This window comes from Acytostelium subglobosum (genome assembly GCF_000787575.1).
Source record: "Acytostelium subglobosum LB1 DNA, scaffold: scaffold6, whole genome shotgun sequence".
NCBI lineage: Eukaryota > Evosea > Eumycetozoa > Acytosteliales > Acytosteliaceae > Acytostelium > Acytostelium subglobosum.
The window spans coordinates 763,037-780,597 of NW_012236532.1; the positions used below are offsets into that span (position 1 = coordinate 763,037).

Consider the following 17,561-nt stretch of genomic DNA (forward strand, 5'->3'; position numbering starts at 1 on the left):
ATTAACATTATCAATTGTGAGTGATGTTATACGTTGTATCTCTGTCTTGTTCATAAGTATTATATCTTCACATGTTATCAACTCTGGTCTTGCTCTCTGTATATCACTTAATGCATTGATAACAAATATTGGTAATTGAGTATGTTGTTGTTGAGGTTGTTGATGTTGTTGTTGTACTTGTTGTTGTCCTTGTTGTTGATCGGTTGAAATAGTTATATCATTATCAAAGTCTATATCACCAAAGTCTACACCATTATAGTTATTATTATTATTATTATGTACATGAGATTGATGCAAGAAATAACTTATTGGGAATGTAGGAGGTAATAGTATTGATTTCTGTACTCCAATAACAACATCATTGAATTCATCTCTTGTCTGCATCCTATCTTTATATGTATATATGTGTAATAATAATAATGATGTCCCTCACTTTCATGAATTCAAACAAAGAGGAAAGAGACGTCTGTTCGAAGAAACCCGAAATTGAAGATGGGATGGGGGTCGATTCGAAACCAATTTCCATTTATGAACTAATTTGGACATGTCCACACGACGATGTCATGACTCGACTTGATCAAGGATGAAGTTGACTACTTTGTTTCTCGTATGATGATAGGAGACCTTGTCTACTGCCATCGTCTTCTTCGTCATAACTACTACTAAATATATGTGGTGGAATTGTTATAACTGTATCTCTCTGTGATGTTGATGAACTTGTGTTTGTGTTTGCTGATTGGTATCGAGTTGCATAGGCAAACGATGAATCACTATATGTTGGATATGTCGGACCCTTGTTGTCCAACACAAAGTGGCAACAAGCCTTCGTTGATCCCTCATCGTATGGATTCTTCAATCCCTTGAGCTAAAGTATGATTGAATGAATGATTGGTTGTTAGGATATGACCTGGACACGCTTGGAATGATTAAACATACATCCTCCTTGGTTGTGACGTTCTTGCATATTAGATGCAGGTGATATCCTCCAAGACCAATCAATGTCCAGAAGAGGAAGAAGGCATATCCTCCAAGTAACAATGCAATAGGTGCATGAGCAACTGCTTGTATAAATGAATGTAGTTCCTAAATTGATTGATTGATTGAATGAGTGCCATGTCGATCTACTTCATCTTCCACTACCTCCACCTTACATTTGTTAGCATGATAATGGTAACTAAACTGGTGGACATTGTTATAACGGCCAGCAAGACAGTGGACCAGACAAAATATACAAAGTGTCTATAGTTCCTTTTACCGACACAGTTACTGATCCAAGGACCTAAACATAGAGTGTGTCAGTCACATGATTGATTGATTGAGTCAGTTGATCGATCAAACAACTTACAATGATGATCAAACTCTAAGACGCATCGATTACAATCTCCGCAATGTGTAGACCTCGGCGGTCGATATATGTTACATGATTCTTTGCGATGTGATGTGTCAGTTGACTGGTGATGGAGCAGGTAAGGGATGTTATACATACTACAATATACTAATGCAACTTCACGATTGTTGATATATACAGTCTTCTTTGGCATTGATGTCGTCGAAGTTGATGAAGATGTTGTTGCCTTGTGTGATTGGATTGTTGATGATCCACCTTCGTCGTCATCATCTGAATCGTCGTCGTCTTCATCATCTTTGTCAACATCAATCTCTTGAAGTTCACCAGTTGATGATGAAGATGATGCTCCTGCTCCTGATCCCGCAGCTGTTTCTATTATATATGAATGATCAATAACAACATCATCATTAACCTTTGGAGGAATACCCTTTGGTATATAACCAGGATCTAATAATCTAGCCGTTAATAAACATGTCAATGATGCTACGAATGATATTGCCCATGCTATTATAAAGTAATAACCTATTCTAACGTATAGAACTGGTACGCTACATTGATTGATCGATTGATTGAACATCACAAGTTAGTCATGTGATATACAATGTTGTATGACATGTACTTACACAAAGATTAAATAGAATATAGATGGTATGACTATAAGTAACAGTGATACAATAATAAGATGATCCTTTACTGCCATCCTGTTACTAACCTATCTCTATCTCTATCTCTTTACCTATATCTGTATCTATTACATGTCTCTACTAATAACATTCATTAACCCTTTGGCTCAAGCAAGCAAGGTTGACGAATCACGAAGGTGGTTAACAATGAGATTGAATGAATGAGGGGGTACTGGGGTTGTTCGGGTTCATAACCTTCGTGTAGTCAGTCCCAGGCTTCTAAGAATGACGAATAAATGTAACCTGGTACATTGAATTTGTGAACAAAAGCATGTAAGTGTATTAGTCTGAAAGAGATAGATAGATAAATAACAAATAGTTGGAGTCTATTAAAAGAAGAACTTCAAGTCCTCGCAATTTAGATACATGTCAAGTCATCTTGATCAAACCAACAGTCGTGCTCCAGATCGATTCAATTTTACACATATCATGATATTTGTAACCATTGTATTAGGTCGAATTGATGATTGATCAATGGTGAGTAGTGCCCTCTACGACTGATCAGTTAATTGATGGTCAATCATAGTTAGACAGAGATATATAGAATGACGATAATATATAAGTTGTTTATTATTGCCTTGGTACTTGCAGGTGTGATAGGTGGACCAAGTGCACCAACAAGTTCATGTAGGTTCGCTAAAGACTACTCTTTGGACAAGTTGATATCAAGTTCAGACGAAAGACATTCATTCATCAATGATGTATTGTATTGGGAAGGAAATGTATGTATCATCAAGATTATAAAGTTGATTGATTGGAATCATTCCACTCACACAATCACACACAGTTCCATCAACACCTTATTGGAGTCAATACACTATCTGGATATACTTATGATGGTCACGCAATCAATTATACAACTGGTGAACTTGCTGCACCTTTGCATAATTTCAGTGCACCATCAAAGGAGTCAATACATCTTGGAATGTTGGCATTGGCCTTGTTAGACAAGACGTCAACAGGCTTTGATGCATCAATATTCTTTCACGTCCCACTCAATGGAACCAGTGGCGGTGGCAGTCCATTGGACAACATCATCACCATCCTCACCAACAAGATCACCACCTACGAGGCATTCAACAAGCAGTTCCCAGGATATGGTGGCTTCATGCCTTGGGTTGGAGTGAATGACACTGGTGTCTACCCTTTGCCCGGTGCATGGTCGATCAGTGTACCAGGTCTGGACAATGGTGAGATGATCTGGGGTATGTATGCGGTAGTCCAAGCACTTGAAATGAAGGCTGCTTCCAGCGCTGGTTCATCATCACAATCAGTGTATACTGAGTTGGCTCAGAGATACCAAGCCTACCTTGACCTTCTGGCCAACAATGCCAAGATGATCTTCTACACTCAACCCGGCTACATCAACTCTGTCACACACATCAATGACATCTACTCTCAGCCAACTCCATCAAACTATGCCAACAATTGCAATTGCTTCCTTGATGACCCAGTAAGTACATCTCCGGAATGATTCCAATACATCACTCACCCACTCACTCACACCGATCAATCAATCAATCAGTATGAGGGCGAGATGTTGACTGTGTTCATGGACCTGTTCTGTGAATGGGCCAATGACACTGAACGTGACCAATTATGGGTCAACAAGAGACCGTTGCTGCAGAGCACTACTTTCCAGGCACCAGAGGGCGAGATAACAGTGCAGCGAGGATGGTGGTTCTCCAGCCATGAGCAATGGAAGTACTTGATGCTTCCCTATCAAGACGTGGACATCAACCGACGTGTGTTTGAGAATGGCGAGCGTGCAAGAACATCATTCTCCTCAATGCATGGATATCCTGGACTGTTTGCATCATGCAACAACATCTCATCAGTAGACTCTTATGTGTACAACTACTTCTCGGCCAATGGAATCCAAGAGATTGCATTCGAGACTGTGTTGTCCAATGATGTGATGACTCCATATGGTTCATTCCCACTATTCCTCGTGCAAGACGTTGATCTCTTACATGGAACTGCATGGTATTACAACATGATCAGTGCGCCAGCCATGCAGAACCAATACGGTTCCACTGAAGCCGGTAACAATCAAGGAAGTGAGATAAGTCCACTCGTCACATGGGATTCAAAGAGTGAGTAATTACATATATTCTTGGAATGATTCCACTCACTCAATCACTCAATCTCTTACCAAACTTTCAATCATGGATATTTAGTTACAACTTTGTTCGCCATGATGGGTGGCGCGGTGGACTTGAACAGACAAGGACTGGAGAAAGCTGGAAAAATAGGAAGGTTCATGGAGGTGATTAATAGAGAGTGGACCATGGCATTCCCATCATTAGAAGGCGAGAATATTGACTTCAAGTTACCTCAAGTGACAATCCCCAATGCTTTGGCAGACTTTACAACATGTCAATAAACCAAGTTGGGTTTTGGTTGATGATTTGTAAATTTATTAATTAATTTTAATTTTTAATTCAACCGTTGGTACTATTTTATCTAGAATATCATTATAGGCAGGTGTAGATTGCAATGGAACAATGGGAAGGATTGTGTCGTCATTGGGTGTACCACCATCCAGTACTTGTATGTCAGAAGGACTCTTTCTTCTGTTTTGATATATTGTTATTCTTGAATCGTAGAATCCACTAAGCAAACTTAAACGATTGAATAATTTCAGACTTTGATCCTACAAATAGTAAAGAGACTAGAAATATAAGGATAAACTATTAAAAAAAATTATTCTTCATTGTCCAAATAAATTTATATTATTATTTTGATTAATTAATATACTGATTGATTAATTGATGAAAGATATTTATATTGATAATAGATTGGAAAAATTGATGATGATGTGGATTACAAATAACAATCTACCACCAACCATCAAGATTGCTCAGAGTGTTGCTTCCAACTCTTCAAACGAGTAACTTCCAATTTTAATCATTCGGATATATAACCATATTTATCTGTTTATAATGTATTATCGGAGATAGCCAGCTCGTTCTTATGGGTGGACTTGGCGAATACCCTACGATCATGTGATTGATTTGTTGGTGATAACTTCGAATAATTTGAACGAAATGGCTACGTATTTTATATTATATTATATTATATTTATTTACTTCTGACTTCTAATCAGACTGAAGAACTCTGCTCTGGTCCTTGAGTCCACCTCAAAGACACCGCACACTGATGAGGTTACTGTGCTGGAGCCAGGCTTCTGTACACCACGCATGACCATACACATGTGACTGGCCTCAATGACGACGGCCACGCCCAGTGGATTCAGGGCCTCCTGGATAGCCAATGCAATCTGTCTGGTGAGACGCTCCTGGACCTGTAGACGACGGGCAAAGATCTCGGCGATTCTGGCCAGCTTGCTCAGACCCAGTACCTTGTGATCGGGGATGTAACCAATATGGCACTTTCCATAAAATGGAACCATATGATGCTCGCATAGCGAGAAGATATCAATATCCCTTACAACAACCATCTCATGATGGTTCTCATTAAAGATTGCACCTCCAATAATCTCTGTTTCATTTGATTGATTGATGTGATTGAATGAGTGAGTGAATGAGTGATTGAATGAATGAATGAATGAATGAGTGTATACATACCATCGACAGACAACTCATAACCATGTGTAAAGTACATTAAAGCTTTGGCCATACGTAGGGGTGTCTTTTGGAGACCCTCACGCTCGGGGTCCTCACCAATAGACTCTAGCAATGACTTTACATTATCTTGCATCTTGCCCAACACCTGTTCACACTTGGCCGATGCTGGATCTCTTGTCTTTGTCTTTACAGACTTCATCAAAGCCTTTGAACCATTCTCATAGATCTCCTCATCATCATTCTCCTCCTCCTTATGATGATTGTTATATACTTTTAAGTTATCCATTATTATGTATGTTTATATATTGTATTGTATGTATATATATATATATGTTTGATTGATTGATTGATTGATTGTATGTGTATAAGTATAGATAGTTATACTTTGTGAATATATAAAGATAATAAGTATGTTTATGTGTGTGTGCAAGTGTTAATTAAAGATGGATTGAGGTTCGAGAAGAAGACGAATGTTTATTGAGCCCAAATGACAACAGGGTTCGCGAGTTATGTGTTTATGTGGTGTGTGTGTGTGTATTGGGATTCCAACAAAGATGGAGAAGTGCGTTGCTTTTTATAAAGAGTGCTTGTAAACGAGTTTGTGGTTAAATAGTGCCACTAGTGGGGTGGTCCACACTAACACATGGACACATCATAATTGGATAAACTTAGGACCAGGCCCGACCACAGGTACCACACCCACCCCACCAATATAAACATGCTCATTACTGCAATGTAGGTGTGATGTTTGCATCAATTAACTGGTGTCATTTGCTAAAAAGGTACAACAATGATGTTGGCAGGACAGTTCCCAATCGAACATAAAATCAAGAGAGTGATCTAGTGTGCGGGCTAGTATTGGGTAGAGCATTGTTCAGGAATTGGTTGGAAGTTTTGGATAAATGGATCTAATTAATTGATATGTTTCTCGAGACTTTTCTCAAATATAAGCATAACATTTAAATGAATTGAATGACATAGATAATACGTAAGTTGATTATTCGTAATGCCGACAATATAAATGAACGAATGAACGAATGATAAAGATATCGAGGGTCAGTAAGAGGCCTTTGCCAAAATAAAAAACACAAATGTTTACAAGTGGCACTTGACAGGTGTCACTCGTGCTGCAAATGAAGGAGATATACATGACCCTACATGATAAGAATTACGTTGATCTGATCATTTACGTAATGTTTGAGTGTGTGATTGATTGATTGTTGATTGAACAACGTATAGACATGCATGCCTTGAAACTTCTTTCCAAGATATACTAAAGTTATAAATGATTGATTAAAGTAAAGAGAGAGAATTGAATGTCGGTGGAATATTTGGTGGTGTTATCTCTTTGTTCCAATCAATAATTATGAGTTTGTTGGAATCAATGTGTTTTTGAACAGTTGGCGCTCAAATTGAAGGGTTTTTGGCGCCAATTTTAAACAATGTCTATTTTCAAATCAATGATGATCTGAGTCTTATCACTTACTTGTACTTATTACTTTATCTCTATCTTATAAATATACATTACGACATTATCTTAATCAGAGCAATACAGGCCATATTGATCACTCATTCAATCGATCAAACGATCAATCAAACGTTTAGAATCAAGTCTGTCAAGTAGTTAGTATGACTTGATTGAACAAAAGATACTACTCAACCAACAAACAACATCATATATATTCAACAAACTACCAACGAATCAATCAATCAATCAATCCAATCAAATCAATCATATTTAAATATATATAATGGAGAAGTTAAAGAACAAGTTGTTCAAGGCGATAGAGAACAGTGGACATTCAACATTTGTAACACTGGCCTCACCAAAGAGTGAGGATGGCGCTAAAATGCAAGAGTTTCTCGCATGGCTCCCAGCAAAGCATCATGAGCAACTCTTTGATATATTGCTCCGCGGCAAGATGGTGCCACTGATCGAAGAGGAGATGTTGACACCATCGGACGACACCAACATGGACATGGACAAGGACACTGCCAAGTCAATACTAATCGAGTCGCTCAAGAGCTATGAGTGCGTGCTCCATCTCTGCTCATCATACCTCAAGCTCAAGACCTTGGACCCCCCCGAGCAGCTCTTTCAAATCATCAATATATCACATGGTACGTTGTGTTTTGTCGGCGGCCAGGTCAGATCCGCGAGCACATCATATACTAACTCAATCATGTTTAGACCTCTTGCTGCCAATCGTTAGTCTGCAAATGAACATTGAGACACAGACACAACTGTTTGCCAAGGATGTGCTGGCTAGACTGGCCAAGATGTATGGCAAGCTGGCCAACGATATCGCCATGCTGTGCGAGCTTTGGTACAAACAGGATAGGCCCAGGAAAGAGGAGCTGGCGCCCCAAACCATTGCATATCTTATCCAAAAGGCATATGAATCAACTGTTGTGGCAGGTATGTTGTTGGCGACCGCGACGCGACACACTCACCCGCACGATACCCAATCACTCACTCACCGGAACCATCCCAATCAATCAATCAATAGACATCACAAGACTGTATAATATGAGGAATGCACTGTTGGCGCTGGACTTTGGCGATGAGAGCTCAATGTCCATCCAGGAATTGCTGCTGGGCTGCTTCATCCAGCCTCAGTTTGTAAAGACGGTGGATGGCCGCAAGATGTTGGCCTTCCTATTCACCATTCGTCCACAATTCATCGATGCCATTCATAATGTGGTCAAAGGTCAGCTGCTGTCTTGCTCGCGCACCATCATGGACGCCTACGCAGAGGTCTACTACAAAGCCTGGAGGGTTGCCACCGGCCCTTTCCTGCTGCGCATCGAGTTTGGTTGTCTCCAAAACGTGGCGCAGTGCGCCATCCACGCCGCCAACACCAAGTTGTTCAAGGCCACAATGGCCTTCTTGCACTACTTCCACGAGATGAAGGCCAAGGACAAGACGGTCGACTCAATGCTGCTGCGCGTCTACGAGCCCATCCTGTGGCGCTCGCTGTCGGTCGCCAACTCTGGCGTGCGCGCCAATGCCACCCGCCTGTTTGTCGACTCCTTCCCACTGCACGACCGCGAGGCGCCACAGCGCGAGATCGACGAGGTGCTCCAAAAGCAGTTCATCGAGCTCCAGAAGCTGCTGTTCGATCCAGCGATCACTGTTCGCCAAACGGCCATCCACGGCGTTCTCTGCAACGTGTTGGCCAAGTTCTGGGAGATCATTCCCGTGTCCACATCGCGCGTGCTCCTGTCCAAGATCATTGGCGACTTGGCCCGCGACAAGTCCAGCGGCGCGGTGCGCGAGACCGTGTTCGAGGGCATCAAGTACCTGCTCGATAACCAGGCTCTGTCACACAACATGCTCAAGCAACTGCTACCACAGATGTCGGTGCTGATACACGACAGCTCGGAGCGTGTGCGTGAGGCCTTTCTGGACCTGATGCTCTTCCTCAAGGGCATCTCGACCATCCGCTTCCTCGACATCGTCCCGCTCGACCATTTGTTGGAGCGCATGGTCGTTGATCACAAGAGCGCCACACTCTCCAAGAAGCTCACACAACTGCTGGTGGAGGCCTACTTCCCCGAGAACGAGAAGTCATCCGAGATGGTCAACCGCTGCATCATGCTAGTCAAGAGCAAGAGGAATGCCACGGTGGGCTTCTACTCCAACATTGTCAGCTTTGTGCCCATCGTCTCCATTGCCAAGTTCCTGTCGATCACTTTCAAGTTCATCATCACGTTCCTGACTCACAACCCCGACGTCAGCCAGCTGCACCAACCCAGCAGCAGCGTTGATGCCAAGTCGGCCAAGGGACGCGGCAAGGCGGCTGGCCAGAAGAAGGCGGCGCGTGGCAAGGGTAAGGCGGCCGCATCAAAGAAGAAGCAGCCAGAGGTGGAGGTTGAGGTCGAGGAGCAGCCAGCTGACGAGGAGGATGGTGAGCTTCAAATCACCCTGGAGGACATCGAATGTCTGTTGGAGATTGTAGAGAACACATTGTCATCGATCAAGCCTCATCTGGAACTTGAAGAGAATCAGTATATTGTCAAGGTATGTTTGATTGCAACGCAAGTCACACTCCATCACTCACCCACTCACTCAATCAATCACAGGGCTTGCTGGCCAAGTTCAATGATCAGAGTATCACATCACTCTACATTTGGTTGTTCTCTGCGGCCACACCACGAATCAACTCGATGTGCCTCGCCATCAACATCGCCTCATTCTTTAGCATGTCCAACTTCCCAATGCTCAAAGAGGTGTTGTTGCAGAACTTCCAAGAGATCGACCAGACCACACCAGACAAGCTGAAGCAGACACTGTTGCTCTGTTTGTTCTCCTGGAACATTCCCGACCAGGTGCTACAGATCATATTTGAGAACATTGGCACTCCGTTGCTTTTGCTCAACGAAAGAAACAGTCATCCAGACACCTCTGGTCGCAAGTCCATCACCAACAACAACAACAGCAAGAGGAAGAGAAAGACTGGCGATGAGGACGAAGACCAGGACGATCATCCCGAGGAGGTACCATTCGAACTCAAGATGGCCGCGGCAACTGACAAGGCAATGATATCCCTGATATTCTTGGACATTCTTTTGGTATGTTGATCATTCTCCATCGATCAATCAATCAGTCGACCAACCGACCATGCACTAACATGTAGCCAACTGTTGTAGAAACATCACGAGACACGTAGCAGCACTCTGGCGCAACTGGAGGTGTTGATGTTGCTCATTGAGAACTTGTTGGCGTATATGCCACACACTCAGATGCGCCTGACTCATCTGTGCCGACCTGATGATGACACTGTGCAGCGTTCCGATGTGTACATCAGTGAGAAGCTATTGGTGTCCTGCTTTGTAATGTACTGCAAGATCCTGTTCCATGCTGAGGGCGCCTCCGAGAGACTCCAGAAGGACTCGGAGCTGTTCCAGGAGCTGTTCCGCTGGGGATTCGAAGTGCTCATGCCAATGATCCAATCATACATTGAGAATGGACAGCAAGTGAGCTCGAGCAAGCGAAAGAGATCGTCGTCAGACGATGAAGACGAAGAGGATGATGAACCGCAGGAGGAGGCCCCAAAGTTCCCTCTCGATATCCTGCACAGCTACCTGCTGTTCGTCACGGAGAACATCACGCTCGGACTCTGTGGACCGACCACTCTGTTTGAGCTGTGCCAGCGCATTGATGTCCTGCTCGAGCTGATGCCAAAAAATGGCGCATTCGACGCCGTCATCCCCGTCATTGCCAAGTTCACCTACCAAGCCTACTACGCCTCGCAGGACGATCAGATGCTGCTGCAGGCATCGTTCAAGCTGGTGCGCACATTGCTGGACGTGATCGACCACTCGTCGAGACGCGAGCTGGCCTGCTCCGAGTCGCCTCTCAGCTTCTTTAGGCTAGCGGACCTGCTCACACTGCACTTCCAGCGCGGCACACTCAGCAACTTTGTCAAGTTGATCATGGAGCCGGTAATCATCAACATCACCGAGATTGGCGAGTATCTGGCGCCGAGGACCATCAGCAGTCTGGACAAGTTGACGCCCATGTGCAACTTTGTCATCTCCACCGTTGCCAAGTGCACGCCTGCCATCAACTCATTGGCCGAGCATCTACTCAACTATGTCAAGTTTGAATCAATGAGCAAAACATCCATCTATCACAGTCTCAACGTCATCTCCATCATCATACACACTGCCACTCAATACTCTAGTATGTTTCCAGTCCAATCCAATCAATGGAACCATTCCACGCTTGACTCGATCAAACACTAACCACTTCACTTCACACACCTTACAGGAACCACCGACTTCTCATCACTCCAGAACATATTAATCAGTTTCATTTCCAAACTGCCACACATGTCGTCCAACTCTTATGATGACGACGATGAAGACAATCATGACACAAACCAAGATGACGGATCATTATGTATAGACTATCAACAACTATTGAAGTTGTCCAATGATATACTGAACATCAGTATGTCCAAGAAGAGATCATCCGCCAAAGACAAGGCTAAGGACATGGCTGCCAACAACGCCATAGTGTAGAATAAAGGATACATCATGGTGGTGGACATGTCCCTACCACATTAAATGACAAATCTAAGATTGTTTGTTATATTATTATACAAATCCATAACTCATTTTTGGAAGTAGTCGTTTTAATAATAAAAATAATTCAAACATCCAACCATTCAACGGATAAAAGTGCCGTTTGGAACTCATCGTCTCTCATTGTTCTGACTTTGAGGTCAAATTAAAGATCTGACAATGGTCCCATTGAGAACAAAGTGTGTGTGTCCAAATTAGGATAAAATAGTGCAGACCAAACGGTCCCAGGTCCAAAGCTTCATGACAATGACGATAGAGTCCTTCTTGAGGTGGTATTGATAGTTTTGTGACTTGTGAGCCTTAGACCTTCAGATGTCTGAGTCACAAAAGGACCTCACAAATTAGATGGCAAAACCACCTCCATCCCCAAGGAATGAACGAATGAAAGAATGAGTGTTGGGGTCGGTCGGAGCAAGATTGGGGCGTGGACACGACTTGTGGGTGTTGGGGGTGTTGGGCCTTCGTCAAGCCTCGTTGTATATGTGTGGGGGTTGGGTTTGCGTAGAATGTTTGTAGGCATCTCTAAAGATTTGCTTCCAATATATCCTTTTTTGGTAAATTAGCTCATATTTGTAACCCTTCATCCAATAAAGAATAATTATAAAAGTATCATATATATCGAAAGTTGATGGAATATATATGTCCAACAATTTGGAAACAAGTATCATTATCAAACATTAAACTTAAACAAATAATAAGAAAGATACATATATCCGCCCCTCCTCATAAAGGTTACATACATTATATTTATAAATATACCAGGTCAATTCAATCGATCCATTTATTTAGGTATGCCTCCCAAATACATCATATCATTAATCAACATGCAAACATACAAATAATTACATCAAACCGATTGAAGGAACACATTTCTAGAACAGCCCCACACACAACTTAGATTTTCACACCTTCACTTCGAACAACCCCTTCGCCTCACTACACTTCACTTCACTTTGACTATGAGTCATTCATTCATTCCACACCCTGGATGATTTCCCGGGAACCATTATGTTTGTTGTTGTAGAATGTGTTTACTTCTACAAGACGGCCGACCTAAGATATAAATGGCCTAAAGTCTGCAAAGAGTACACTTCTATTTCTAAACACACCACATCTACATCAACATTCATCCATCCGTCGATTCATCAATCATTATCAACAATCTGATTCTTCTTTACATATTGTATTCCTCGATTGTTTACTTTCCAAACGAACTCTTTTTAAAGTTAATCAATTCTACCCATTTTTCATCTTTCAAACAAAGAGATAACAAGGTATTATCCCTTAACCCCACTCACAAGCGCAGACCCATACATAGAGACACTACATCTCTTCCTCATTTCAGATCTAAAGCAAACCAACAGTCTATCTCTCGTTCATTCATACCCACCCACCCAGCATCTCTCACATCTTCACACCTACCCCCACACACACACTCTCTACCATAAGCACACACACACACACACACTTGTCTCATGTGAACATAGTGCGCCATGCAGTTCATTTCAATGTATTGGCGCGCTAAGTACTGTCCTGGCCTCTACCACGTTTGGTAGGTGGCTCTCGCCCACCACACATACCAACGGACACTCAGTTGCTCGTTCATTCTCACTCAACTCCCTTTCAAAGTTACCATACTAACCAACCAATCTTTATTGTTGTTTCCCATCTCATCCCATCCGCCTCTTCTAGATTCATTCAAGATTTCCCTCTATTCTTTAACTCTACGCACACATTATTATTATTACATTTATAATTATATCTTTATCTTTACACAATTCAAACAAATAATTCACATATCTCTTTTAAACATTTAGGGATAATACCATATTCATCTTAATAATTATATATTATTCAATTTATCAACATATATTACAATCAACAAACAATGTCATTCTTAAAGAAGTTGTCCAAGAAGGACAAGAAGAATAATGAAAAGACAACATCATCAAATGATGATAAGGTTGGTAACTCTGCAGAGGACCAGGATTATATGGACCATGTAGATTTTGGAAAGGACGGAGAAGCATTGGAGCCACCAGAGGACAAGAAGAAGTTATGGACCAAAGTCAGCGGCCTGATAGGCAAGGACACAATGTCATTGGTGTCACTCCCAGTCTACTTCTTTGAGCCACTGACCGTTCTCCAATCCCAAGTTGAGCCACTGCGTTTTGTCCGTCTGTTAGAGAAGGCCTGTGATCTTGACAACTCAATCGATAGACTGGTCTACATCACAGCATTCAATATTGCATTATTCAGTTCATATGTCAGAACTGGTAAGTTATTATTATATTTATTATTATACTACCCATATATTGATACTAATATTCAATCAATTAATTAAATAGCAAAACCATTCAATCCACTACTCGGAGAGACATTTGAATATATTCCAAAGAATGGAAGTTACTGTACATTGAGTGAGCAAGTGAGCCATCATCCCCCCATTGGAGTTTGTGAGACTTCAAGTGCTCGATTTAACCTTCAACAAGAGTCATGGATTACAACCAAGTTCTGGGGTAACTCTGTCGATATCTTCAGTATGGGTAACAACCATCTCTATCTCAACGATCATAATGAGCACTACTCATGGAAAGTTCCATCGTAAGTTTCCATCTACTCATTCAATCAAACAACCATACTAATATATCATATTCAATCTAGATCATGTTGTCATAATATATTGGTTGGCAAGATGTGGGTGGAGCATCATGGCACTCTGTCCATTGTTAACCATGTCACTGGTGACAAGGCCATTATAACCTTCCACAAGTCAGGTTGGTTCGAGGGTAATGCCGCCAGGAAGATCTCTGGAGAGATTTCCGATGCCAACGGAAAGAAGAAGTTCTTGGTCAGTGGACGCTGGAACGAGTACATTGTGATGACCAAGCTCGATGACAAGGGAGACAAGATCGACGAGTTCACCATCTGGAAGGCTGGCGCCGACCCCCTGGAGAAGACCAACAAGTGGAAGCTTGGTTCCTTCATTCAATCATTGAATGGTATGTGTTGACAGAGTTGTGTGACCTAGTTCTAATCATCAACATCAAACTAACAATCAACGAATCAATCAAATATAAACAGAGATCAACCCAGACTATGAGCACATCCTTCCACCAACAGACTCAAGACTCCGCTCAGATAGAAGGAGCTTGGAGGCCGGTGATAATAAGCTGGCCAACAAGGAGAAGAGTAGGATAGAGGACAGGGAGCGTGAGAAGAGAAGAGAGCGTGAGAGAACCGGAAAGCCATTCACTCCCAACTACTTCAAGAAGGTGGACGACCCCCAGTTTGGCTACAGATGGCTGTTCAACGGCGAGTACTGGAAGGAGAGGGAGATGAGAATCCAAAAGTACGATGCAGAGAAAAGCAACAACCAGGCCCTCACCGACATCAGTTCGCTGAGCATGAGCGATGATGTCTCGGTCATTTCGACTAACACTGTTTCCTCTAGTCTCAGCCAAGGCAGTTCGGTTGCATCGATGCCCACCTTTGTCGACGAGTCCAAGACGGCAGACGACATGGCTGCAGACAAGAGGAAATCATTCAACTCGGCCAAACCAATCTACACCAACGTTGTGCCCATAGGGCAGTCGTCTCACTAGTCAGATAGTCAGCCAGTTTAAGTCAGTCAGTCTGTTAGTCATTCAGGACATTCAGTCGACACAGCTCAAACCTTATCAAAAACAACGATTGTAATATGTACATTTAAATGATTATCTGTGTTCAATTATTTGACGACAGTCAGTCTGTGAGATCACTTTGAGAAGCCTTCAAACAATCAATCACACATTCATTGTTGTGATCACTCCCCAAACACACACACACAAACATCATACATACTCAGTTCTCAATCAGGATGGGAACGACAGGTCTTTTGTTGGACTGGTTGATGAATTGGATKGGATGATGGGTAGGTGCCCTACCTCCTACCTCCTACATTCCACATCACCAATAACAATGATATTAGTCTGTATTATCTCTATTCATTATATATATTTACATGTATTAGAAGATGGGAGTGTATAGGTCATATCGCTATATCAAGTACTTTGAGACAATGCCGCAGGGTCATAGAGTTGGCCAAACAATCAACCTAAATGAACTTGATAGTTCCAGAAGTATGTTACAGTATCCAGAGTCATTGAAGGGCCATCAATCTTAACAACATCATAATCCATTCATCCAGGGTTATGGTCATTGATGCCAATGCATTGGCCTACCACTTGGCAACCCATGATCCTTTAATCTCATGCGGTGATCTTCAAAGAGTATGTCGTTTGGAACATTACTTGAAGTTTGTACCAACATCCATTACCCAGCCATTAACATCATAACTTAGTATGTTGATACAATCAAACAATACCTACAAGACAAGATCAAGAAGTTTGGATTGGACGTTGTTTTCTTCTTTGATGGCAGTACTCCAGATCACAAACACCAGTCAAAGCGTGGAGACAGCCATTTGGAACGACTTAGAAACATGATGGGCCTGCTCAAAGAACATGACCACCCATCTCCCTGAATACTTCAAACAGTTCCCTCCACCAATGCTCATGGATGTAAGTCAATATCCTCCTCTCCTTCGATCACATTCCTAACATTCGTTCCACCAACAAAGAGTGTGTTCAAGCTCACTATTCGAGAAGAGGGATATGAGAGCTATACTTCATTCCAAGAGGCAGACACTGACATTGTTAGATTCGCAATCATCAACCGTGCATTTGGTATTCTATCCTGTGACTCTGACTTCTTTTTCTTCAAAAACCTGTCCTCTACCATGTACTTCAACATCAATCATTGGTGTACCAAGGATGAAGGGGTAGCCATTGGATACAATATCCATAATGTGGCTGACCAAGTATTTCGAATCCCTACGGAGGTAGGGTACCATCCAAAGAATTGATTGTGTTGATACCAATGACTGACCATCAATTGATCAAGTTACTTCCAATACTAGCAACATTGGTTGGCAATGATTATACCAAACAGTTTAGACGATGGAAGGAGTTTGAGACCAATGATGGACTTGCCAATGTTGGTGCCATTGTCAAACATGTGAGGACAATCAATGAGAATGGCTGTCAGAAGCGAAGTGATCGTATGAAGATATTCTCATCATTATTTGTTGAGGGTAACGTCCACTCTCTCAATCACTCATCAATCAACATGGTGATTAATTTTCCACAATCCATTTCAGGACAGAAGAACTTGATGGAGAGATGTGAACAGTCATATAAGTTCTATTGTGTCAGTAGTCAGCCTGTCATTTCTCACTTGTACATCAAACATATCAAGGATACATACCTCTCTCAGCTCTTTGGTTATGGAAATCATATCATTGATCATAACATACTGTCAACCTTGTTGTTGGCGCCTACATCATCAGATAGAGACAWTTGGTCAATGCTCATCAACATCAACTACATCCATGGCCATGGAGTACATTGTCCATACCTCCAACTACCTATTCGAGGAGACCCCAACTGCCATCCCTATAATACCAATGTCTATTTCCAGGTTCATACCTGAGCCAAACTTACCAAGAGATCAATCATTCGCCACATACACTCAACCCATAGTACAACGTCTGATTAGATTAGTGGAGCACTATCGAGAGACACAACAACGAAATGAGATTGACCAATGTATACGTGAGTTGTGTTGGGTGTTTGGAGCATCTGATCAAGAGTCCCAACGCCTCCTAGACCATCACATTATTACAAAGATATCAAGTCCATCAAGAAGGAGTACATCATCCAACCATACTATTGATGAGATACTCATTATCCTGTAAGTATTATATGTATTGGAATGGACCTTATGGACCCACTCACTCTTTCATAC

General features: G+C 42.1%; 7 protein-coding genes across 7 annotated transcripts; 5 read left to right on the top strand and 2 right to left on the bottom strand.

The window, feature by feature from the left end:
* Window positions 1-580: 580 nt before the first annotated feature.
* SAMD00019534_036410 (hypothetical protein) lies at window positions 581-1,541 on the bottom strand (the record flags this gene model as incomplete). The annotated part of the gene is made up of 5 exons (XM_012904534.1): window positions 581-865; window positions 937-1,083; window positions 1,152-1,279; window positions 1,346-1,426; window positions 1,487-1,541. Coding segments are annotated over 5 exons (696 nt in total), but the record flags the coding sequence as incomplete, so codon positions are not given.
* On the top strand, window positions 1,439-1,665 carry SAMD00019534_036420 (hypothetical protein; the record flags this gene model as incomplete). Its single annotated transcript, XM_012904533.1, has 2 exons — window positions 1,439-1,466; window positions 1,529-1,665. 2 exons carry the CDS (start codon window positions 1,439-1,441, stop codon window positions 1,663-1,665), a joined length of 165 nt encoding a protein of 54 aa, XP_012759987.1.
* Window positions 1,666-2,651: 986 nt separating this feature from the next.
* Window positions 2,652-4,129, top strand: SAMD00019534_036430 (hypothetical protein; the record flags this gene model as incomplete). The annotated part of the gene is made up of 3 exons (XM_012904535.1): window positions 2,652-2,753; window positions 2,819-3,484; window positions 3,557-4,129. Coding segments are annotated over 3 exons (1,341 nt in total), but the record flags the coding sequence as incomplete, so codon positions are not given.
* An 842-nt stretch (window positions 4,130-4,971) lies between these two features.
* On the bottom strand, window positions 4,972-5,907 carry SAMD00019534_036440 (hypothetical protein; the record flags this gene model as incomplete). The annotated part of the gene is made up of 3 exons (XM_012904536.1): window positions 4,972-5,029; window positions 5,124-5,535; window positions 5,622-5,907. 3 exons carry the CDS (start codon window positions 5,905-5,907, stop codon window positions 4,972-4,974), a joined length of 756 nt encoding a protein of 251 aa, XP_012759990.1.
* A 1,465-nt stretch (window positions 5,908-7,372) lies between these two features.
* On the top strand, window positions 7,373-11,651 carry SAMD00019534_036450 (hypothetical protein; the record flags this gene model as incomplete). The annotated part of the gene is made up of 6 exons (XM_012904537.1): window positions 7,373-7,742; window positions 7,813-8,040; window positions 8,132-9,645; window positions 9,708-10,196; window positions 10,275-11,310; window positions 11,398-11,651. 6 exons carry the CDS (start codon window positions 7,373-7,375, stop codon window positions 11,649-11,651), a joined length of 3,891 nt encoding a protein of 1,296 aa, XP_012759991.1.
* Window positions 11,652-13,602: 1,951 nt separating this feature from the next.
* On the top strand, window positions 13,603-15,319 carry SAMD00019534_036460 (hypothetical protein; the record flags this gene model as incomplete). Its single annotated transcript, XM_012904538.1, has 4 exons — window positions 13,603-13,990; window positions 14,063-14,318; window positions 14,379-14,716; window positions 14,799-15,319. 4 exons carry the CDS (start codon window positions 13,603-13,605, stop codon window positions 15,317-15,319), a joined length of 1,503 nt encoding a protein of 500 aa, XP_012759992.1.
* A 588-nt stretch (window positions 15,320-15,907) lies between these two features.
* Window positions 15,908-16,239, top strand: SAMD00019534_036470 (hypothetical protein; the record flags this gene model as incomplete). The annotated part of the gene is made up of 2 exons (XM_012904539.1): window positions 15,908-15,985; window positions 16,057-16,239. The coding sequence occupies 2 exons, from the start codon at window positions 15,908-15,910 to the stop codon at window positions 16,237-16,239; spliced, it is 261 nt and encodes an 86-aa protein (XP_012759993.1).
* Between the last annotated feature and the right edge of the window lie 1,322 nt (window positions 16,240-17,561).